The 18,511-nt window shown below is 41.1% G+C and overlaps 1 protein-coding gene and 1 long non-coding RNA gene across 9 annotated transcripts in view; one reads left to right on the top strand and one right to left on the bottom strand.

The window, feature by feature from the left end:
• Positions 1-3,315: 3,315 nt before the first annotated feature.
• Positions 3,316-13,027, bottom strand: LOC116882814. The gene is made up of 2 exons (XR_004385703.1): positions 12,860-13,027; positions 3,316-5,202 (listed from the first exon to the last, which is right to left on the bottom strand). It is a non-coding gene; the product is annotated as an uncharacterized LOC116882814 (long non-coding RNA).
• A 611-nt stretch (positions 13,028-13,638) lies between these two features.
• Positions 13,639-18,511, top strand: part of MORC2 (MORC family CW-type zinc finger 2) — a 59,664-nt gene continuing 54,791 nt past the window's right edge. For all 8 annotated transcript variants that reach the window (XR_004385702.1, XR_004385701.1, XM_032883427.1 and 5 more), the window contains exon 1: positions 13,639-14,445. Coding sequence is in view for 6 of the 8 variants with exons in the window: in XM_032883427.1 (XP_032739318.1) it covers positions 14,378-14,445 (68 nt within the window). In the remaining 2 variants the exon portion in view is untranslated. The remainder of the gene's footprint in view (positions 14,446-18,511) is intronic.

The following is an 18,511-nucleotide window of genomic DNA, read 5'->3' as shown; positions in this document are numbered from 1 at the left end:
TGTTTATGTAGTCAAGTATGTCTATAATTTCCTTGAGAACTTCTAGATTTTGTTTTGCTTATGGTCCCCATCATATGATTATAAAGTCTCTTAAAAATTCTTCCAATATTTCATTTTACCATTTGAATTTGCAGTCCCTTTGGTATTGTCTATGTTGTGAGGCAGGAATCTTGTTGCTCTTGAGGCACTTACTGTAGATCTATTCATATAGCAGTAACACATATCAGATTTAATTTAGAAACTTCATGGAAAGAGAAACTTGGAATCCTGTTCTCATATGAAATATTACAGGAAAAGCCAACATACAAAATTTGAGCTGTCTGAAGTGGTGAAAGGCTTGAGTCAGATAATGAAGAGCCTTGTAAACAAGTATAAAGTTTCAGAATAAAAGTTTAGATTTTATTCTGAAACAATGGGGGACTGTTCAAAGGTCTTAGGCAGGAGAGTAACACAATCAGATCTGGGTATCAAAGATTACTCTAGCTGCTCTGCAAAGAACAGACTACAGTAGGACAACAGTAGAGGCAGTGACACTAGAATGGCATCATAATAGTCTTAGTAATAGATACCCTGGACAAAGCTGACAGATTGTAGATGGTTTTAAGGTATATTTACATGATACACCTTAATGACTAATAGGGATGTTTGGGGTGACAGAAAAGAGAAGGAAGTGACAATAATTCCTGTGTTCTAGTCCACGGAGGGTGGAGCCATTTATCAAGAAAAGAACACTAGAAGAAAGATTTTGAGGGGAAAATGATGGGGTCAGTGTGAATTATCTGTTCATCAAGCAAGGGGATATCTAAATGACAGGTGGACATTCAGATCTCAAGCTCAAGAAATGTATCTGGGCTGAAAATAGGAATCTGAAATTACCAACATAGTTGGAAACCAAAGCCATGGGAATGGGGAATTCTTCAGAGTAGGCTAAGAAGACCCAAGACACAGGAGGGACACTTATTTTGTTGGGCTTCTCTGACTATAAGTAACAAAAATTGGCCCTGGCTACCAGGCCTTTGTATGTGGTTGTAAAGGGATACCGTTTACAGCCATATATATCATGATGTCTGCACAGCCGATGCAATTTACTGGAAGGACAGAAGGCAGTTTACAAAAATTTTAGAAGCTTAACATTTAAGAAAATCAGGAATCTGGGCAACTGAGGAAACCTCAGTAACATGAACTCAAATGTCATTTACATATTATGTTCTGGTAGCATGGGAGAGGCGCAGCTTCACAAAATGAAGGTGAGCTGCTGTTCTCGAAGGAGGGGGAAAAGACACCTGGTTGGGTAAATGCGTTCTATCCCTTTGCTGCCCAGGACATGCACTCTTCAACGTGAATAATTTTACAAATACTTCCGTTCAATGTACTGTAGAAAAAGGTTTATTCTTCTTCCCAAGGTGAGAACTTAAAAATTTCTGGGTGATACTGTCCTTTTATTTCTTAAACCATACCTTGCACATGCATCTGGTAGCATTTTTAACCATCACCAACACACCTGTGTGTATTAATGAGCAGATTACTGCCTGTACAATGGCTTCCTTATCCATTTCAAATTGTCCTACTGTCAACAGATACTTCGTTATCCACATTTTGCCTCAAGAGGCACATGCTTCCAAATGACAAGGGGGAAGTATATTTACTGGCTCCTTTACCAATATAAATTGCTTATTCCCACTACCCTGGGATACAAAGCAAGTTTTTGCTGCCTCTAGTTAGACTCAATTCCAGACCTTCCATGTTTCTAAAGGTTTGAAGCCCATTTAACTCTCTGGTATCAATTTCTGTTATCAGTCATTTGGCTGTAAGCAAGAGAAACCTGCTTTGGCTAACAAGTGAAAAGGGAATGTATTTTAAGGATATATGGTAGTCTACAGAATCAAAGGAAAATTTGGATAACTAGGCCTTCACAACCAGAACCAGGGCACCATGGGGGATGTCCTTGCACCAACTCTGGTATAGTTTCCTTGGGACACTACCATCAAAATGACTAACCTCCTGATTTTGTTTGCATCACCTCTCTCAAGACTCAAAGTTTTGGTGAGAGTGGAATTTTGATTGGACAAGCCTTGGATCACATGATCAACTGGGGGGGTTACAAGCCTTTAATACTGTAATCTACAGTTCAACTAAAACCTCAGAATGGAAAGGAATATGATTCCAAACAAAAAGTGGATATTTCTCACTGAAGAAAAGGGGAAATGGGAGGCAAAAATCAATGAATGGCCATTACACTAATATTTAAATGATGGGGAGAAGAAAACTATTGACAATGGAGCAATAGCCAGAAAGGCAGGAAGAAAATGAGAAGTGTCACAACACCTAAGGGAAAAAGAGTGTGCCAAGATATATAATGGGAGCTGACTGTGCTGCTGAAAGTTTAGATTATGTACTAGACTTAGCAATAAAAAGGTCACTATTGAACTTGACTGTGTTATCAAAATACTGAAGGATTTCAAAGAAAACATGATTTTTTTCCTTCTACCTACCTACTGTAAACACTGTAAGAGGTCTTAATAAATTAGTATCAGTTGTGAACTGGAGTAGATGAACACTGATACTATGATACACTGATAATAAAAAACTCAGACATTTAAAGAGATATACTTGAAAGAATTAAGAATCAATTATTGAGTTGAGTTCCTCAAAAAAGGTGCAACCTTGTCAGCTTCACTAATGGGAAGACAGGATATACTTATCTAAATGTTCACTAACATGAAGATGGGTATTTTAAATTGCCTTACAGTGGTAACTTGCCAAAGTCAAACAGTAAGTACTAAATTTAATTTTTAAAATTCTTTATTTTTAAATAAAGTTTAAAAGTAGTATGAGTAGTGGAAAATATTCAAATACAGAAATGTATAAAGTTTAAAGTCTCATGGAATCTACACTATTTGAAGAAAGCCATTAGTAGACTTTTCTATACATCATAAAACATGAATTTTTAAGTGAGTTTATACTAGTATTTTTCTACAACTTCTCGTAATATATCATGGCCGTTTTTCCATGTTCATACACAATAAATGTATTTTATCAATTTTAACAGCCATGTAGATTTTCTTATATGGCTGAACCATGTGTTATTTAACCAATCCTTTACCAATAAACATTTAGGTTTTCTTCTGTATTTTTCAACCATGTACTTCTTATGCTTCTGTAGTTAACTTAAACATTGTCACTTCCTGTTTCAGAGGTCAGTGTGGCCATGACCTCCAGTTTAATAAATACTTGAATATGTCAAGTGTCAATGTTGGTAGACAGTATACTAGTCAGGACTGACTCAATTTTAAGCAATAGAAACCCAACTCAAAGTAACTTAAAGCAAAAAAGGGTATTTATTGGCTCACATAACTGAAAAGTCCATAGGGATATACTAGCTTCAGGCACGGTTGGATCCAGGGGCACAAACATTGTCATCAGGACTCAAGTCTCTCCATCATTTGGCTCTGCACTGGCTTCATTCTCTGGCTCATTCAATATGGTGGGCCCTGTTGGTTTGAGTTTTTCATACTGCAAAGCCAAGCAACCTCAGTAAAGAGAGCTTCTGAGCTTCTCCTCCACAGTTCAGTGAAAGTCCTAGGGCTGAGTATCACTGGACCAACTTGGATCACATGACCATTCCAGAATGAAATCTTTATGGTGAAAAAGATGGACAATGCTGATTCATCAGGTCTGAATTACATGTCCACCCATGAAGCTTAAAGTTAGGCCAGACTGTCTGAATCATGTGGACTGAAGATACGGAAAAGTGGTTCCAAGGAACATCACAGTTGTTACAAAGAGATGGAATGGATGCTGGTCAATCAAAAACAACTGATGTCAATATGACCAGATACTGAAAAAGTTTAGTCTCTGTTCACTAAGAGCTGGCATTTGTTACTTTCTTGATAATAAAAGTATTCTGAAAACATCATGAGGAGTTAAATTTGTCCTGTACCCAGGAAGCTTGTAATCCATTTGAATATAATAATTGTGTCCAATAGCATACTTTGGATGATGCAATAGTGTTTCAACAGAAGTAAACTCAGTGGCCTTGAATCTGAGAGCTCAACCATCTTGCTGACATGATGCTGGACAAGCCTCCCACTGGCAAATAGTTCTGTGAGGCTACTGAAGTCAGTGGTAAGTTTTAACTTCAGTGGAAACCTCTTTTTGTGTTCCTTTAGTCCTTTGCCAAGGTGAACTGGTAACATTTCTGTCACCTCTGTATTATTGCAGAAGAGAGAAATGGACAGTGCTTTCAATCTGCTGTAGTCTTTCAGATCTGGTAGAAGGGGTCTCAAGTGCTGAAAATGGTGACATATACACAGGTGTAGAGGCTTACTCTGCACTTAAAAAAAAAAAAAAAGGCTGCTGGTCACGTAGTATACAGCATGGTCCTTCCAGTTGTGAACATTAAGTCCTGGGGTTGGGGGGCAGTGGTAAGATGCAAGCTGCTTCTATTCAAAACTCCTTGGGTGGAACTGAGTGTAGGACAGACTGGTACCAGTTGGTAGTTTTCTCAGGCACAGCCAGTCTGATTGCAACATGTCAAAAAAGGCATACAAGGGCTGAGTCTAAACAGGCAAATAGGGTACCTTCATCAGGGCTAGCCACACCAACAGCCAGGATGTGATCTGTCAAAATGGGTAGATTGATGTTGAAGCTCTGTAAATTAGTTTTTATCCTGAGCACTCCAGGGTCATTCCTTAAGATTTCCTCTGGATACCATTTTCTGACCTTAAAGGGCCAGCCAGGTATAGCAGCTTTCATTTTTCTGTTTATCTGCCCAAAAACTTTCAGCTCAGTAGAAGGCTATATTCTCAATTCAGACTTGAGGTTCTGTTGAGGAGTCTATGCTACATCTGGGAATGACAAGGTTGGGAGGGCCAGGTTCATGAAGGTTGGCCCTACTCTCTTTGGTTATCAAGTCTCCATCTTCTGAAACTCTGCCCATCTCTTGAGAATCAGCTTAGAAACAAGGCCTTAGATTGGTTGGCTGTTGCTGCCAAAAGACTTAGATTGAGATCTGTGGCAGGGAGAGAGCAGTTAAGATCCTAGGTTTGAGTTTTAGGCTTTCTTCATTTTCAACCATCAATTCTGATACACAGCATACATTAGACTCTTGAACAGATGATCATCCTCACCTTAAGCCCCTCATTTTGACTGCGTCTGACAGGATTAAAGGGAATGACTGGCAGTGTAGATCAGTGTCTTTTTCTGTAAGTACAGAAGAGAAAATCGAGCTGACGTTTTGAAGGTAGTAAAAAAATGGAGTTTGTAGATAACTTATGAACAAACAATAGTTATATGTACAAGCAAGCTAGTCATTAGATTTTTATTAGTTGAGGGTGCACAGGCCTTGTTTGATGATTTGTAGACAGAATCATGTAATCAGGGTTAGTCTAGAGAATAAGAAAAAAGATACAAAGAAACCATTCCCAGCATTTAACCAGTGCATTCATTAGAGTACAGTTGAGGACAGCTGGCCCTTAAGTAGACTGTGAAGGAAGGGACTGAGATTTTTCTCATGACACAAATTGACGTCTACTTGTTTAACATGATCTGGTCTGGGATTTCATGAATTGAATCCATCCTGCAGAAACAGATTAAGTGTCTTAATGCCTGGGTGTATCTCATAGCAAGGAATGTCAGCCACTCTCAGTGTAGAACAACAGTATGGAGACAGATGAAATTCCATGAAAACATCCACAGAGACAAGACACTGTGGTCTTGTAACATTAGGAAGAAGCTGCAGGAAGCTCTTGAGTGTACTGATTAAATTTTAGCTGCAGGCTGTGTAGATTTTCAAGTCACTCTACATTTCCAACAAGGATGATGATATGCAACTTGAGATGCCCAGCAAGCAAGCTACCATGGCCTGGTCAAAAGGCCTACCTCCAAATATCCCTAACACCTGTAGTGGATGGTACCAGACATCAAAAGATCCATCACAAAAGAATACCTCTCACTGGTTAGAAGAAAACTTTCCAAAGGATCACATTAAAATCACATACAGTCTCTTGTGGATCAGGTGTTACATGTAGTTACAGCAGAGTATTCATAATTTTGGAGCAGATATGCTAATGATGGAAGAAATTTTTTAAGGTTATTAGCTCATTTATCCCGGAAACAGCAGTTAAACTGAATAATAACCAAGGAGCAGTGTAACTGTCACAGGCTGAGTCATAGTGACTTGTAGTTTTGAGAATAAGATGAATAACTAGGTACCCTTTTAGGTAATGTTGCCAGAATTTCAGTTCTACTTTCATAGTTAATGGTTATCCCTTGCGCACGAAGTAGAGTACCATGGCTGATGATGGGAGGTCCAATGTACAAGTTGGTCTAATATGGCCTCAATGAGGCATCATCAACTTTAGTACCAGCTTCAATACCTGGCGATTCAGGTATCCAAGGAGGATCAAGACTTCAAAGTTACGTGTTTCAAGTACCACTAGAGCATCTGGTGTTTGTTAAAGCAGCTGGGTAAGGGGGTGTGTCAGTGCAGAGTACACATGAATTGCTGACTATATTGAATCCCAGGAATCACTGACTTGAAATCCATCTGGGGGTACAGGGCTGCTAATCTAGGTCCATTTGATACCACTTTCAGCCCACATGACTACTCGGGGGGGGGGGGGGCAAAGATATGCCCATCTTCTTGCACTTTTCTGATTTTGCCCACAGTAAGTATTCCTAAGAATGTGCAGCATCAACTGAACAAGGACTAGGTTGGGTAGAGATACAGATCAGAATGCCATTCAGAATGCACATGTTGTCTAGGGCAGTGGTTTTCAAACTGTGTTCTGAAGAATTCTAGGTGTTGTAAAGAAGTCTCCTTATGGGTCACCATGGTGGTAAAGGAAGATGCTTGTGGCAGGTTTCAGGCCCCCCACTCCTGCTTCATCTACAGCAGCTTCTCTTTTACTCTGGGCTTCCACACAGTTTTCATCCAAAGGGCTTCATGGTCACAAAGCCTTTGGAAACCAATGATCTAAGAATAAGTTGTTCACAAAATGCTGAAATACAAAAAATAGGTCACAGAAACCAGAAACTGTAAGCAAAGCCTGTGGTAAGCCAAGAAGGAGTCTTCCTAATCATTCTTTCCCTAATATGGACCACATTACAGAATGATGAAGTTAACATTCAAGTTTGCTATAAATTCTGATGGCTCAAATTGGGTTTGTGACTATCAGAGAACAGGCTATTGGCTTTAAGTGACGATAGCACTGGATTTTTGCAGTCAACATACATCTGCAAAATGCATTCCATTTCTTCGCAAATATTATCCCAAGTCCATGGCTAGATGACTTCTCTTCCAGCACTGGTATGATCTCAATGGGCCACAACTCAAATTCTAAGAAAATATCTCCTCTCATCCCTCCTCCCCCTTTTCTCCATCCTTCTCCTCTTCCCTTCCCAATCTCCTCACCAGAGATTCAATGCCTTTGAGCTAGATTTACAGCACAATTCTAACAGAGAAGTATATTGCTAAATGTCATGGAACCCATCCAATTTGGGGTGCAACATTAACTTTTCCCCATTGCCTTCCCGTATGTCCCTACAAATCTTCTAGCAGTTCCTTTATCAAAAAGAGAGAGTTAACGGTCAAGATGTAGGACTCTCAGATGATCAAAGACATGCCAATTCAGTTACTGACAAAGTAAGAAATGCGGGGGGGCGGGGCAGCCTTCAAAGATGCTCTTTACTCCTGGGTCCCCAGGGCAATCAGGAAGCACTGGCTATACTGCTTTAAAGCAGTTTCCCCATTCCATTTAAAGGAATGCTGTGACAATAACATTCTGTGTTTGATTAAACTTAGGACACACTGGGCTAAACAGCTCAATGAGGCTCTTTGTTGCAAGTCTTCTGAGATCCTTTAATACACTACACTGAATCAGGGGAGGGAACATATATTTTACAATAAAGGACTATGGGAAATCTATGAATATATGAGTATGCATCAAATATACATACACACACATATATGAACAGCACTGCTCTAAAAAAAATGTAGGACTCATGTTAAGTACATGTTTGGGGGTAGAGGACTATAGATAAGATCTTGATGTCTAGTAGTTAGTAAGACTTAGGAAAACAACAACAACAAAAAAAGAGGACAAAATACGAACAGGAATCTCCAGTCAATTAAGCCATTTGGGAATTTAGGAAAACCATGTGAAAAACAGATCTAAAAGTAGCTTCATGTTTCACGTTACAGTCTTATCATCAGATGAAAGTATGCCTTGTTGACTAGAATAATCTACCACTATGAAGAACAGTCCGCTCTTAAACCTTAGGGGTATTGCCATGGAATTCTGGTCTAGATGCAGCCATCACAAGATTACACTTACAACATACCGACTGACTAAGGGCACCAGATCAGGAAGTTGAAAAATTTTCTGGGGTTACCAATCTCCAGTCATCTTAACACTGCAGGAGAAGTAGAGGCTAAGTTAATTCCATGGAGAGAACTGGACTGGGAGTCAGAAGGCCTGACCTCTACCACTTTGTAGCTGTATCACCTTGGATAACCTTTTAAATTTCCATTTCCTTGTTTGCAATTTACTGTGTTATTTTGATAATTGAGATTAATGCATGTAAAAGTGCTTTGAAACTATAAAGTGCTATATAAACATAAGGGATTACCATTATAGGTTCTACCTGGAAGTATCAAGAGGCCTTTTCTGGAATCTGACTGGAGCTTTTTGAGATGCTGTTAGGTAAAGGGTTTCCTTGGTAGAATTTCTTAAATTTGAGTGAAAAGTTCTGGTTCCTGAGTAATCCCAAAGATGCTGTGAGTTCACTGTGCCTTTGTTTTAATCCCAATATCTGCTGGTCAGAATATCTGCTTTCTATTCAGTAGGCTACTATAGACTTGAAGTGGAAAGAATAAGATCCAGTGACCTGGATAGGATCCTAGACACTTCATGAATTTCAATCATTTGAGATTGTGGGGTATGGTCCAATGCCGTTCTTGAAAAGATGTTGTCATTCTTCAGTGTTGGTAACTAAAAAATCCTCTGGTCCAAATTTATTTAGTGTCTCTGAAGGCTTTAACTGAAGAAATGAAATGCACACTCAAGGAACAAACTGGGCCTTCGTTGTGATAAAATAGCTTCAGCTACTTGGCTTAAACAGTTTGACTTCACTATAAAGGGCTGTGCTGAATCTGAGTGGAACAGGACAGGAGTAGAGGTGAAGGCTAAATGCCTCTTGGATCACACTGGTCCACAGGAATGATGTCTTCTTCAGCAGTAAGGTGAAGGAATCACCGATGGCAAAAATCCAGGTACCAGATCTGTAGGCCGATGGAACAGTACAAGGAAGGTGGTCAGAAGGTCCAGGTGAACACTCAGCAGGAGGCACAGGACTGGAAGGGATAGGAACAAAACAGGTAAGATAACAAATGCATGGAATTACAAACACAGGGACTCTAACACTAGGGTGTGTTGTCAGCATTATCAGCTGCCAGATGGGTACTAATTCTCGATAAACCTAGCTAAGAAACCGACAAATTTTACTGGGAGTAAAAAAGCTTTCTGATTAACAATTAGTAATGATAAGAACAGAGAGTTCTCTGGCAGGGACTGCTTCCTGACTCTTGAGAACAAACTGTCTTAGGGAAGCAGCAAACAAGAATTGCCCTAGATCTCATAATCTGGGGGAGTAATCTGTATTCAGGCTGCTGAGCAGTGCCTGACTGGGGAGAAAGTAGTCCCATTGGTAGCACAAGAAGAACTGAATTTAGGTTTATACACCAACACCAGAGGAGATCTTGTCCTTCTTCCTTTTCCAATGCTTTCCTCAAATTATCTTATGATCTTGTACTTTTAAAAGCTGTTTTTAACTTTTATTTTAACAAGTTTCAATCTTGTGTGGGAAAGAACAAGGTACCTGGAGAGTAAGACCCTGGTATTTGCACCCTTCTGTTAATACCCTATGCAATGTATCAGTTTCTCTTCATGTCTGAGGATTCCCTACATCTTTTAAAATTTAGGAAAAAAAAAAAAAAACACCAACCAAACAAAATGAAAACAAACAAAAAAACCCCAAAAAACCACCAGGAAACACAGAAATAAACATGACTCATAACCAGTGATCTTTTTCCTAATCATGAGTAATTAGGTTACCACGAAGCGATTAAGCAAATGCTTACTGAGTCTCTTTCGATAGCCCACTCTCTAAATGACTCCTTTCTATGAAAGGCTTCATCATATGCAGGTAGTACGTGTGGGCAAAAATCCTTAAAACAAAGCCCTTGATTTCAAGGGGCTTGCTATCTGGAAAAAGAGCAAATACTTGCAAATGACTACTTTACAAGGTATGCTACGCAAAGATAGCTAAAAGGTAAACAACATGATACACAACTTAAGTTACGGAGACTCAGGGAGTAGAGAACATCTGACTGAGGAAATGGCAGTGTTCTGACAGGTGAAGAACCAGAGGAGTACACTCCAAAGTACAGCATGAAAATGTGCAGAGATGGTAAGTAAAGAATGAGGCATTTTGGAAAATGGCAAGTACCGTAGTTCACGTTTGATGAAGTGTGGCTAGAGTTTGCACTGAAGGTCTGGCAGACACTCAGGTCTTCAAATTCCCAGTAATGGTGCTGGTGGCAGTGCTTGCTCAGTTGCTGTCTCTTCTCAAAGCAAGGTCAACAGCCCCCATGTTCAAAAACAAAAATATTGAGCTCCAGAGTTCTTGTCATATCCTGACACACTCTTCAGGTCCCAGATGTTGAAAATCTGGCAATCTGGAGCCCATGCTGTGGCTACACAGAAAAGCATCTGCTCCAGCTAGTGCAGAACACGGTAGTGAAACCTTTTCGGCCTCCTATCCTGGATATCTCATGTTTTGTCATAGAATTTCAAGCTTTGAGTTCCAGTTTTTTTTTTCTCCCTTCTCCTGAAAAAAGCATCTTATAAGATCGCCAGTCTTAAGATTCTTTTGAGGTACATCCAGATAATAACAAAAGAGCTAAAAGACCAACACATTTTTCTCCAAAACAGTCATTTTTCTGGAAGTGAGATCATTTGTCTTTGCCCTTTATGTAAAAGGAACAGTCAATTGATTTTCTCAGACATTTATATGAAATAGCAAAACAGGTAAACACCTAACCAGACAAAATACACATAAATGTGTTTATGTTCACTTGCTTAGAGCTGTACCACTGGTAAGCACCACTCCACAAAATGAAAATGTTTGAAATCCAACTGTTCAAACATTTCTATAGTGTTTGCTGGACAATGGCCTGGAATTTGATAAAAGCAGCTGACAATTAACAAAGAAGCAATCACCAGCATTTTGGCCATCTTAGTAACACACTTGCAAGCAAATAGAACACAAAGCCAGCCAGGAAAAAGCTAAGCATTGAAACACTTCCAAATCTACTGATTTTGAAGTTCAGCAGAAGTCATCACAAAACTCTTCAGAGAACGTTAACCTTCAATTAATAAAAATAAACCCCCAAACATCTTCGGGAATTCCATGCCTGGTTTAGTCTGTTCCAGTGAGCCAGCTTGCTAAAAATCCACCTGCACCATTAATTAGCTGGCCTTGGCAGCACCATTTAAAAATAAGCCTGCTCACTACCAACCGCACAAAAGATATAAAATAGAAGCAAGTAATGGATGGCAACCATGGTTGTGAAAAATGGTCAATGAAAGAGAAAGGTAGGTACCAGTATAAGCAGCAGAACACTAAGAATTGCTGGGCAAAAGATTCAACAGGCTTCTTGATACTACAAAACACACCCATTTCTGGTTTTAGCTGCTTTATATGGGGTGCCATTGAACCATACCAACTTGTCAGCCACCCTTCAAGCACCCTATGGTAAAAAGAAAGGACTCAGAATAGAAGCCAAGCAGTGGAGTGTTGTTACCCCAAATATCCATTATGCATAGAAACAGCTCACATATCCCAGGGATTCAAACGGGCTTCAAATCGGTTGTGAAGGGTCCCAAATGACATCTAGGCCTCAGTTTCCTCCCTGTGGCATTAAACAATTGGAGTTCTTAACTCTTCTGGGTCACAGCCCCCTTTGATAACTTGCTGGCGATGGATCCTCATTCCCCCCAAAATGCACACTCCCACTATTTCTGCATACAATTTCGGGGAGTTTGGGGTATCTCCAACTTCAATCCAAGGTTCCCAGGTTCAAAATCCAAGAACTGGGCAATTGCTAACTTTTCTTACAACTCAAAAAAACCCCATTACAAACAATAATCATCCCTTACGTACACCGACGCTTTATACTTTACAAAGCGCTTTCAACCCCACAAACATTGATAGGCAGAGGAGGAAACTGAGGCGCCCACAAATTACAGAGTGATTTGCCTAAGGTCACTCGGCCAGCTGATGGCTAGGCCCGGAAGCAAACCCAGCTCTTCCGACTCCGGGGCTTGTCTCCCCACCCCGGAGCTGCTGCCAGTGCTCCCGCCCCTCACTAAGGGGGCATAAGAAGGAAAAGGCAAAGTAGAAAGCCCACCACCAACCATCCCCCGGCGCCTTCTTGCCCCCCCAACTGGGTCCTTGCAGGCCCCGAAGGGTGGCGCCAGGCCTCCAGGCCAGCCCCGGCCACCCCTGCCTCCCCGGCCGCGCCAAATCCCGCCGCCGCCGCCGCCGCCTCCCCGGGAGCGGGGCGGAGCAGCTGCCCGCCGCCGCCGACCACCCGGACGACTCCTCGACGAATCGCAAACGCATAGGCCGCCGCCCGAGTTCTGCGTACGAGAAGAAAGACGCGGCGCGAGCGCCAACGGCCACCGGGCGCGCGCCGCGGCGGCCGGGCCTGCGCCCCAAGAGCTGGATGCCAGAGCAGGAGAAAGAGCCGCCAACCGATCGCTCGATCGACCGCGCGCCCGCTCCTTCGCCCTACCAGACCGGGGAGGGGGGGAGGGCGCGCCAGGGCTTCTTCAAGTTAGGGGCCTGACTCCCCGGCGACGAGACAAGATGGCTCCTCCGGTCCGCGCCGCAGCTACCGTCCCGGCTGCGTCGCTCGACCCGCCCCCGGTACTGTTTCTTTAAATGGCGGAGAGGGTCATGAAAGCAGGAAGAGAGGCGCGCGCCCTCACGTGACAGGGGCGGGCCCGGCTAGCAAGATCCGGTCACGTGGAGGCCCGCTGCCCGCCAATCAGGAGGCGTCGCATCAGGGCGGGGGCGGGAGGAGCTGCGGCTCTGTGATTGGCCGAATGCGCCGCGGAGGCCTCGGGGGCTTGGGGCGTCGGGGAGTGCGCGAGGCGGACCGGGTTGTGTGCACTATCGGAGACAAAGCGGTGGCTGAGGTGGCTGTAGCGGCTGCGGCAGCGGCGGCAGAGCAGCCCTAAACGCCGAATTCCGTGGTGCTGAGTCCTGTCATCCTTTCATCCAGCGCGGCGCGTGGGCGGCTGGTCTCGCGGCGGCGGCGGCAGCGGCGGAGGCGGAGGCAGCACATGGTTCCAAGAGCGCGCTGCGGTTGTTGGGTTCCAATTCCGTGGGGAGGGACAAAGGCAGCTTTGAGCACCGGGCAACGCCCTGTGGGGTTGTGCGCTCTCCACACAGCCCTCGACCCGAGCCTTGAAAGCTGGGACTAACTCTTCTCCGTGAGGAGGAGGCGGCCTCGGAAGCGAGGCCCTAGTGGGCCGGAGAGACGGAGGCCTCTGTCTGAGGGAAGTGGGGGGAGGGGCGTTGCCCTCATCAGGTGATTTGGGCGGGTCAATTCTGAGGCATTTTTGTGGGTCAGTGTGAGGTAATTTGACCCATCACACTGAGGAGATTGGGACTGGAGCAGAAGCTAGGTTGGGTCTGGGCTTTGGAAAAAGGAATCGTCATCATCGCTTAGGAGACCTTTCAGTTGGGAGGTGGTGAAGCCGGAATTAACGCCATATGCACTACATCGACTTCATGGCCACCAGCCTGGGGCCTATTTAAGAACCCTGGGATCGTTGGTGGTGAAGAAATGGGTGACTGCTCAGTTTTATGACAGAAGCTGGTGAATTTTCGGATTGGTAAATTTTCTGATCGGAAATTTAGAGGAACAACAAAAAAAGCTTGAAGAACGTGAAGATGGAGCAGTAATAAAACCTCCCAACTCCAATACATCTACTCCAAGACCACATTCAACTCGTTGAACTATCGCAACTTAATGCTAAAGCTCTTTAAAACTACAGATTTATAAGGTTTTTTTTTTTCGAGAATATTGCATCACAATTGTGAAGATAAAAACTTAAAGGAGAAATCAGTTGTAGTTTTAGACATCTCTTTGAATATATTTTGGATAGATAGCAGGTAACCTTGTTTAACAGTAAGGAGCACAGACTTACCAAACCTTTACTGGAAGGAATCCTGGAAAATCTATTCCATTGTAAGTTTATATTTCCCAGTTAGTGGGTGAAGGACTGGAGATCTTACTGCACTCATGGCTTTCACAAATTACAGCAGTCTGAATCGAGCTCAGCTAACCTTTGAATATCTGCATACAAATTCGTAAGTATCTTTTAGGTGCCACTGAGGTCACTGCTAACACATTCCTTGATAATACGAAAATCCTTTTCCCAGAAAACTCTGCTTTTTTACTTTGGGGGATGTATCACTGGATGAGTCTGGAGCTCTGTGTTGAAGAACTGAGATCAGTGAAATATTTGTTGCTAATCCAGAAGAATATGATCTTCATTTGTTGGATCAAAATATGTTTGATCAAATGCAAGTTTTAGTGTTTGAAGTCCATACAGTGAGTTGTTTCATTCTGTGATAGAAATCCAACGAGTACTCTTCTTTGGATCGCCAGAAGTTGGACTATTCTAGAATCAACTGTTTCTCTTTAGTGACACCAGCCAAAACAGTTGGGTTATAATAAGTCTGTTTTTTCCCTAACAAGAAAAAAAAAAAAAAAAAGGAATGAAGACCTTTAAATGACAACTTGTGAGAAGAAATTATTAGTTTCTCTTTTCAGCAAACAATTGGCTTTACCTTCTTGGGAAATTCGTACTTACATCCCGTATAGATTTTATATGCTAAGCAGGAAATGGCAACTTGTTTAAACTCAAAATTTAAATAGCCTTTCCCCAGAATGTGTGCAAATCACAGAACACATGTGTTTATGGTTGAGTTCATGAAGAGATTATCGTTACCCCATGTTGACCTGGAATGTTTTAGGGTTAATTCTTATGCCCACTCTCTTGGAAGTAATTCAGTGGGATCATAACCAGATAATGTTTTAACACATTCGTTTGTCACTTGAGTTGAAGGTAAGTATTCTACCGTTTTAGTACCTGGAGAAGTGATAAGCTACATAGATGGCCCAGAGATCTGAAGAACCACCTCAAGGGCTGAGGATACAGACTTCAGTCATTTAGTAATAGTGAAATGACTTTAAGCCTTTTATGGGAAAGGACAATATGTTGTGATGAGAGTCTGTAATTTTTTGTTTGCTTTTTCCAATCGAGGAAATAAAATCTTTCTGAGTAGTGAAGTGAATTGCCAAATGGTGATAGCCTGGTTTTTTTGTTTGTTTAGGAAGCTTATTATTGAACTACAACGTTTTAGAGTAGCTACTGTAGGTGCCATTTAAGTGAAGTCTCATGCTATGGATGATGAATCTGAAACCCAGTTAAATAAGGTTGTAGATCAGGCTTGTGTAGCTAGTTGATAACAGTCTTGGGTAAAATCTTCAGTATCCTTTTTTATATTTGAACTGCCATGTTTAAGAGCAAACATTTGGAGATCGCTTAGATGATTGTGTTTGATAAATGGTTACTTCAGTTCCGAATTGTGGAATGAGAGGCCAAATTTGGAATGACAGAGTATATGATAACCTTGGAAGACCATGAACAGGACTTGTGAAATTGGGTGGATTCTATGTTCCCCCAAAGACTTTAATAATAAAATAATAGTTACAACAGTTAATTGCTTCTTGCCACCTTAAACGTGTATAATCTTTATAGTAACCTTGTTGGAGTAAGGAGTATTCCTATTTTATGTTTGAGGAAACAGGCTGAGATTGAGTTAACATGCCAAAAGTTACACATCTGCTAAGTGGCACATTTCACGCCTCAAGATTTAAGGCAATACAATTTATTTGGCTATAAGGGTTTGTGTCTTTAACCATTAGGCAGTACTATAACTAGTCAGATTTACCTTTAAGGGCTTGCCTTCCTTCTAAAGCAAAGGGTTTCCTTCTTGTTTGGAAAGCCTATTAAATTTATCTCAGAAGTCTTTGAGATTCTGGTATATTCTTTTGTTGTCTTAATTAATAGGTGAACAGAACTGAGGTAAAGAACTGAGCTCTAGTTAAAGTCACTTGTTTAAAGTGAAATTGGAGGATTTTCTGTGAATTTGACTTACCATACTGAATTGGAACCACCTGCTTGCATGACCATTTGAGGGTTGGATGTACCATTTTGGAAGCTTTAGATTTTCTAATCTGGATCAGACCTTTGAAGATGTCTACTTTTGAATGTGTCCCATCCTGCCAGAAGAAACTATGAACCCTAGAATACTATGATAAGTTGGTTTATAGCCAATTTCAAGATTATTTATTGTGGTGGCATGACTGGAAGTTCATTTCTAAAGGAAACAAGTTTTTAAATTTTCATAAGATGTGACTTGTTACTCTTAGCGATGGTGGGTGGATCTTCTCTATGTTAAGTGATGCATAGAGATGCATACCTTTAGAAATGGGAGGATTTGTGTCATAGTACCGTCTCCTTTGTTCTAATTTTTAAAAACATAAGACCATAATAGGATGTCTGACATCTATGATATTGCTATATTGTGAATTATGAAAGGTATGGCCCTTTGCTTACCGTCCATATAATTTGGATTTGTAGGCTGAACCCCCCCCCCCCCAGGCTAGAGGAATAGAAATCAGTGTGGTACAATGCAGGGAGCATGCATGGGCTTGGGAGCCAGCCAAGCTTAGATTTGCCTGCTTCCGCGGTGAGTCTTTGGGCAGGTTGATCCTTAGTTTTTTCATCTATAAAAGGGGGCTAATCTGGCAGTTTGAGGATTATATGTTATGTTTGTAAAGTACTTAGCTCATGCATGGTACACGATAAAAATTGAATAGATGGTGATTATTGTTTATTGTTTATTCAATGTATAATAATTTATATAAACCAGAAGTCCATCAGTGTAATAGCTTGCTCTTTGGTGGTAGTCATTAGGCAGATGCATTCTTAGTAAATTCTGGAGCATTTGTTGGAGACAGTAAATGTCTGTCTTGAGAGGGTTTTTTTTTTTGTATGATGTTTAGGGTAATTGTTGATGGTTATTTTGGTTACATCAACATTAAGATTTAAAGCAGGCCTGGGAAATTCTCATGATAACATGAAAGTTTAGGCTACTTTTTTTTAAAATACAGGGTGTTGCTAGTGTGAAATGGTAAGTTATGGTTTTTAAATAAAAGCAGTTTTATGCTGTTAGCTACTCTTTAGTGGTAGGTTTTGTGACTACTAGTAAAAACTTCCTGAGCAATCTAGGTGCTAGATTCCAGATATAGTGGTAGTAGTGATGTTCCTTTTTAATAAGGTGCGTATCTTACATCACTGCAGTACTGCTAAGTGGTCTGATAGAATGCTTAAGATTCCTGCTCTCTGTATCTGTTCCTGTTGGCACATTTAATAAATTATCTTGGCAATATGATAGTTGTGGTTTGTTTTATCTATGTATATAGTGAATATAGAGGAAACTGTCACCTCTAGAGACTTCATATTTTGGGGATTTAGTTGAAATGTAGGTTTACACTCTAAATATATTAAAGCCGTTTTAATGTAAAATGGTTGCTCTAGTTTCTCAGCTTTATTTTCTAGCAGTTAAGGCAATTAACTGTTGTCAACATCTCCAAGAACACAGCAGAAGCTATCACTGTATATGGACTTGTGTATAACCTGTTGGTTTAAATTCAGGTTGAATATAAATAGGGACACTATTTTCCTTACGTAATGAGTAGATTTACCCATAAATTTGTCACTGGAAATGCTGAGCTGCAAAACTATTTTGATCATGGCACAAATGGTATAAAAGTCAATGGAAAGTGAGAGTTTGCTAAAAATCCTTACCTTTTTCCAGATGGTTGACCTTTCTTGGATAACATGCAAAGAATCTTTACATCTGTGAAAATAATTTTCTTTGATATTTATTCAAATACATGTTTCAAATGCTAGCAAGCAATGAATGTGTCTCTCTGAATATTATTTGAAAAAAAGGGGGAGAAATTATGTCGGTATGTTTTTGCTTCTTAAGATTTTTAAGAAATGTTTAGAACTCTGATGTTAGAGTTTGTTAGTAGGACCCATCAATCAGTTGAAGGTCCAGAGAAGGTAATGGGTGTTGCCTCTGACCTTCCCAACAGTTGTCACAAAGACCCCTTTTATGATATGTCAGTACATATCACAAAAGTATCCCTTAGCTACATTTTATTATTTTTTAGAGATTTTATTTTTATTTATTTGACAGAGAAATCACAAGTAGGCGGAGAGGCAGGCAGAGAGAGGGAGGGAAGCAGGCTCCCCGCTGAACAGACAGCCCTATGCGGGGCTGATCCCAGGACCCT

The sequence above is a fragment of the Lontra canadensis genome, unplaced genomic scaffold (assembly GCF_010015895.1).
Source record: "Lontra canadensis isolate GAN:19392208 unplaced genomic scaffold, GSC_riverotter_1.0 scaffold87, whole genome shotgun sequence".
NCBI lineage: Eukaryota > Metazoa > Chordata > Mammalia > Carnivora > Mustelidae > Lontra > Lontra canadensis.
Note: the sequence above shows the minus strand (reverse complement) of the source record. Positions and strands in the feature narration are given on the sequence as shown.